This window comes from Garra rufa, unplaced genomic scaffold, assembly GCF_049309525.1.
Source record: "Garra rufa unplaced genomic scaffold, GarRuf1.0 hap1_unplaced_001, whole genome shotgun sequence".
Classification (NCBI taxonomy): Eukaryota; Metazoa; Chordata; class Actinopteri; order Cypriniformes; family Cyprinidae; genus Garra; species Garra rufa.
In genome coordinates this window covers 1641276-1647081 of record NW_027394276.1, presented here as the reverse complement: position 1 = coordinate 1647081, position 5806 = coordinate 1641276, and the positions used below count along the sequence as shown (strand labels likewise).

At 36.6% G+C, this 5806-nt stretch overlaps 1 protein-coding gene across 1 annotated transcript; it reads right to left on the bottom strand.

Moving 5' to 3' along the window:
* Nucleotides 1–521: 521 nt before the first annotated feature.
* On the bottom strand, nt 522–4847 carry LOC141302389 (zinc finger protein basonuclin-2-like). Its single transcript, XM_073832424.1, has 2 exons — nt 4771–4847; nt 522–3785 (listed from the first exon to the last, which is right to left on the bottom strand). Exon 2 carries the CDS (start codon nt 3521–3523, stop codon nt 3026–3028), a length of 498 nt encoding a protein of 165 aa, XP_073688525.1. The 5' UTR covers nt 3524–3785; nt 4771–4847; the 3' UTR covers nt 522–3025.
* Between the last annotated feature and the right edge of the window lie 959 nt (nt 4848–5806).

Sequence of the window (5806 nt, the reverse complement as noted above, 5' to 3'; positions counted from 1 at the left end):
ATTCTGTAATACTACTGTCTGTGATGGTCTTGTCCTCAGAGCTACAATGAAATATTTAAGGCTCACAGACTCTTTTAGCTAGTGGCTTCATGGTAAAAGCCTAACTCTGTGGGGACAATGCAGGACTGTAATGACTGTCAAACTCTGGACACCAGAGATCTTGATGGGCTCTCACAGAAGAATATGCTGGTCATTTATATGCTGGGAAAAGGAAAATATGAGCTGGAGGGGATGGTACAAGAGAAGGAATTTACTCTCCAAAAAAAGATCAATACATTATAGCAAAATGTCCTGAGAAATTGTTTATTTTCATTTGCTTCTTCACTCCTTCCCCTCTTCTCTCATACATATGTTTTGTTAAATGACTGAAACTAAAACCCATTTTTAAGATCGTTCCCCTGTCATATATTATGGCTACTCACAGGACTGCTTTATTTTGAAACTTTTTAAGGACCATCCATCAGACAAATTTAATGCTAACAAAAGCATAATGTGTAAGTAACCAGGGATTCAGATTTGGAAGTAAATTTATTTCAATAGATCTCAATAGATTTAAATTGAGGCTTTTTCTTTGTGCTCATGCTGTGTATCTTTCTAGGAGTCTTTAGTTTCACAGTCTGGAAAATATGGATGCCACTTCGTCATATCACTTTACTTATCTACATACATCTTATGATTATTATTACTGTTGTTGTTGTTGTTAATAATAATAATTATTATAATTATTATTATTATTAGGGATTTAATAAAGCACCAGCCTTTGTCAATCCTAAATGTGCATTATGTTTTAAGATTAACGGGTCCTCATGTCTCTTGTCATTTACTGATTAGTTATTGGTGCAAGAACTACAAAGTTTGGGCATTGTTTTTGAAGCAGTAAAATGCTTCTGAAGTGGCACTCTTTCATAGCCCTTTCAGAGAGCAGGAAAGTAAAATACCGCTGTGATTCTAGGGGGAAACTTGGCTGTATGTGCTCAATTTTCCCCTTATATGGAATAAACAGGCAATTACAACTCCTTTTCTGTGTTGTGTGCCATCCGGTGAAGTTAAGCGTACACTATTAGCCAGTGTTCCTGTAGGACCCCCACTGTGGCAGCAGTTGTGATGGGGGTAAGAGGTAGCGGGTAAGGTGGTGGCAGAGCAAAAGAAAACAGAGGAAGGAATAAAAGAAAAAACCAGAAGGAGAGTTTGGGCCTCTCCATGATGCAGTATTGTCAGCAACATTTACTGAATCACTGAATTTAATGAATTGACAATTGAATTATTACACAGATCAGTGGTGGAAATATCTCCAGGTTCTGTGTAGCAACACATATTGAATGACACACACTGCCATTGCCTCTTGGAAATATCTCTTAATCTTCATGCCTTCCATCATACCACAAGGCCTGCTACTGTTATAGCACATAAAGGAGGGAACAAATACATCTAGTGTTTGTCCAGCATTAATAACCTTTTGAACTGCATGGAGTTTCAGTAATGTAAATTAATTTCATTCATTCATAATTATATTTCATTTATTCCAATTGACAGCAACAGACATCAAAGGGCTATTTTGCATTCAGTTAATTTTTATAAACAGATTACTAGAAATAAATAGTCATATCTACATACCCACTAACTGGATCAAATTTAATAGTGCTTTCTTCTTTGTCTTGATATTGTGTGGCCAATAGACAATGCTTGCCAGGAACAAGATAAAGATGAAAATTTCAGCAGTTTTCAGAGGTTCTGCAGTAAATTAATGTCTAGAACTAAAGCATTTGAGCAAACTACCTAAACTTCTTCTCAATGTGTCATTTCTGTTCATGAGGTTTTGGAACATTGTCTTTGATTTGGTCACAGTTTAGAGCCTCTCGTGTGTGGCACACTGAAATGTCAATGGCATTTTTATATGATAAAATTGATCAAATTTAGAGACAAAATAAATTACAGGACACTTACTAACTCTTTTAAAGTAATACTACATGCAGTAGATCTACCTAACCTCTGGGCTAATTCAGCCTTTAACCATACACTTCTACTCTTCAAATTATATGATCAGAGTCAGTAATACTTATTTACTGCATTCAAATGAATATACCTGAAACACTTACTAAATGGGATGAATATTGGGTTTAATTATGTCAAAAGAGATTACTCTCATATCAAGATCTGGCACATTTCTGTTAAAGGAACAGTAATTACCGCTTGGCACTGTATCCTTAAAAAATGTCACTTTCACGTTGGACAACCATCATTGTAAAGTGTTATCCTTGTAATAATGTTACAAGTCCCACTAGTATAGTTGCAAAGTGCAAAATTGATTTTTTTTTCCTTTTTTTTTTTTTTTTTGTACCAAAGCTATAAACATGAGAAAATAAAAGAAAAAAGGTACTTTGTCAGAGCTAAAAGCATGCTATCTGTATATCTAACAGGTAGATAAAACAAGTCACAAGTCACATGTTTTTACTTTTTCTTTTCTAAGGTAAAACATTCTTAAAGCCAATATAAATGAATCAAGCTAGGCAGATGCTACTTTGTCTTGCTTAACTTTTTTAAAATCAAAGTATTAGACCAAAAGTAAATTAAAACAAATAAACAAAAAAAGAGAAAATATCAACCATCAATACAACTGTTTCACACCAAAGCCCCTCACAACAATATTATTTACATGTTTAAGCCAGTCATGCTCTTGTATGGGATTCTTTAAAAGCTATTATTACACAAATACAAGTTTTTTTGTATGTTTGTTTGTTTGTTTTTTTCTTTCCTCATGATCATTTCTGCAGGCAAGAGTCACAAAATAATGACTGAGAAGAAGTTTGTGTGAAGGATGGAGAGATATATGATGTTCAGTCTTTTGCTTCCAAAAAAAACGGAAATGTCAAAAGGGCACAATTCTGCTCTAACTTTTCATATTTGAAAAGATGTTTGGAGAGAAACAATGCTGTTTTTATAGCATTTTGTTGCTGGGGAATGGAAAGGGGGTTGTTGTGTGGAGTATTTGGAACTTGAGGCAGTGTGGTGGGGAGGGATGTCTGGTCTAGTCAATCATTGTGGTATAGGGGGCATTTTTGTGTAAGTTGGGGTTCTGACTATGTCTGTTTCTGCTTCTCACAGACGAAAACATCATGTTACAGCCAGGTATTTTGCATTTGTGCATTTCACGCAGGTGGACAGTCTTGTAGTGCACCCGAAGGGTCCCTTTGTTACTGTACAGTTTGTGGCAGATGGTGCACAGGATGCCTCCTGTGCCATTACCTCCACTGGATGCCAAGACGGATGGTGAGAACGAAGGGTCACAGTGCAGAAGCCCCTCCTCTGTGGCTCCTTCTCTTCCTTCTTTGCTGGCATCCTCCATATCTTTTCCCTCCCTTGCCAGTCTCTTAGCCACAGTACTGGGGGTGCAGTCCTCATTGTCACTAGCACCCTCCAGGTCATCCAGCAGGATGCCCTCATCACTGCCCTCATCAGACTCCTGTGAGGACTGCACACTGCCACTTGATTGTATGCTGGAGGTGGTACTCAGGTCCAGCACCATGTAGTCATCACTGGGGCCACGACAATAGCCATTGCTGTGTGAAAATTCTTTAGCGACTGGGGTTCTAATTCCCTCATATCCTCTATCTCGTGGTGGTCCAGCATTCCCTACCCCCTCCAGTCCCAGATGGTGGTCAGCATAGATCGTTGACAGGAATTCAGCACGCAGCTCTTTAGGCAAGGTTGTAAGCTGGGGGTCCAGGACAATGTCATCCAGCTCTTTGGTCAGTAGTTTGCGGTGCAGGTTGATGTTGGAGCTATGTCTGCAGGGAAGAGAGGATAGGAATCCTGTAGCAATTTATTTGAACTGAAAACATATAAAGATCTTCAAACATAAATACTTACATACATTAAAAATAATAATAATAATAATAAAAAATCCTGTATTTTCATGCTTTTATTTGAGTAAGTGCATGAATGTGTGTTAGAGCACACTACTTTCTGACACAGCAGAGAGTTCAATAATTCTAACACAGCTTAGACAGTATTCTGCTAAAGTGTTTACTCCTGTCAGCATGTCTGCAGGCATGCACAAATGCAATTGACTCTGACTCAATTAAATACTCCACCACATTGAATGGGAGTTTATCAATTGATTTGAGCCATGGTAATGCAATAATCAAGGGAAACTCAATAGCATATTAACTCAGACTTGGACAGCATTAGTACACTGACTCACTCCTGAAGGTAGAGACCCATAAGCTTATTGTTCATTTAGGCTTCACTTTAATAAAGATGAGCTTTCTCTCACCCCAATCCAGGATCACATAAATCATAGCAAGAAAAATGACTTTACATCAATTTATCTAAACTTTGACTTATTTTCTTACAACTTTGTCTGCCTCTAGACAACTGATTGAGAACTCCCTCAAATATCATAAGACCATGCAATAAATAAGTCAGTACTTATGATGTGCAACTAACAGTTGGATAAATATAGTGGTTTCACAGAAAACAAAAGGAAACTAGTAATACTGATGTAGAATTGATTAAAAAACGGAGTAACAAAACCAAAATAAAGCAACCAAGATATCTGTGTTCACTGAGTTTCTGTGAGTGCCATACAACCATTGCCTACCACATGTCCAATCTAAAATTAATAATGTAGATACAAGAAAGCAAAAAAAAAAAAAAAAAAAAAAAAAAAAACCTCAGAGATCCCAGGCCATGCATAAGGGCTAAAAGTAACTTAAATAATCACCTAAATGTAACTGATAAATAGATTGTACAATGTATTGTAGAGCTTACCAGCAGTGCCATGGTTGATGCAGTCAAAAAGGGTCCCTTTTCTTTAATTATTTAGTTCCCTATCCGACATTCTCCTGCAAGAAGTAAAAATAAATTCAATAGAGGGACCCTTTCTGGTGATATAAGGTATAGAGGAGTGGACCACCAAAGCATCATCAACATTCAAGAGAGCAGTATACTAACTAGCTGTGGTGGTCAACTGATAAACATGTAACAATATGCTTGTGTACACATAGTTGACCATTATTGTATTTTGTTTATTTATACAATTTCAGACCAGTTCAACATTTTAAGAAGGTTCTGATAGGAAATAATTAGCTGTTTTCAATTATATCTTAAAAATATCTAAGGGGATAGCTAGTTGTATTCTGATTAATTTTAGCTATTATTTAAAACTTGTTCCTTGTGTCAGTCATTTTTTATGAAATTGATGATGCTTAAGTCGGCGGCTCCTTGTGCAGCATGTGACCATCCCTGAAAATTGCACCCTCACACTGCTCATAAGCTCTAGGCTGGCATAACTAATTGGCATGTAAACCCACCTCCACGCTATATGATATTATTACAGTATGGTTTTATTGTTGTCTTAACTATACATTTTTTTCTGTGCTAAGTCCCTGAGAAGTGGCTTGATGAGCACATTTTTCTGTGATGTGTTGACATGCTTCCTTTTAAAACAGGAATATATATTAGATTAGCCAATAAATAGCCAACTGTTTACATTACAAAGATACACTTGACAGAAGAAACTTAATTTAACATTGGAAGACTTTTTTTGCAAGCACCTTTACCTACACCTACAAGCCAAGATCTAAAGGTGACAGATCTAATGAAGAAGTGTCTCAGTGGTATGCTTTAAATTATTTATATCTATAAGCTACTGCATGCTGTATCTGTAGGCAACTATTTGATTGGATTTGTTTGATCTGTTTACATCAATATAACAGTATAGTGAACATACACCACAGTATTGCCTTTGCTTACTTTTTTAAATGAATAAAGTCCAGCCACCTCTGTCGCAATCAACTTACAGTTG

Excerpts from the sequence above, each read along its gene's own strand:
- LOC141302389 (XM_073832424.1), bottom strand. The coding sequence starts at position 3,523 with ATGGTGCTGGACCTGAGTACCACCTCCAGCATACAATCAAGTGGCAGT.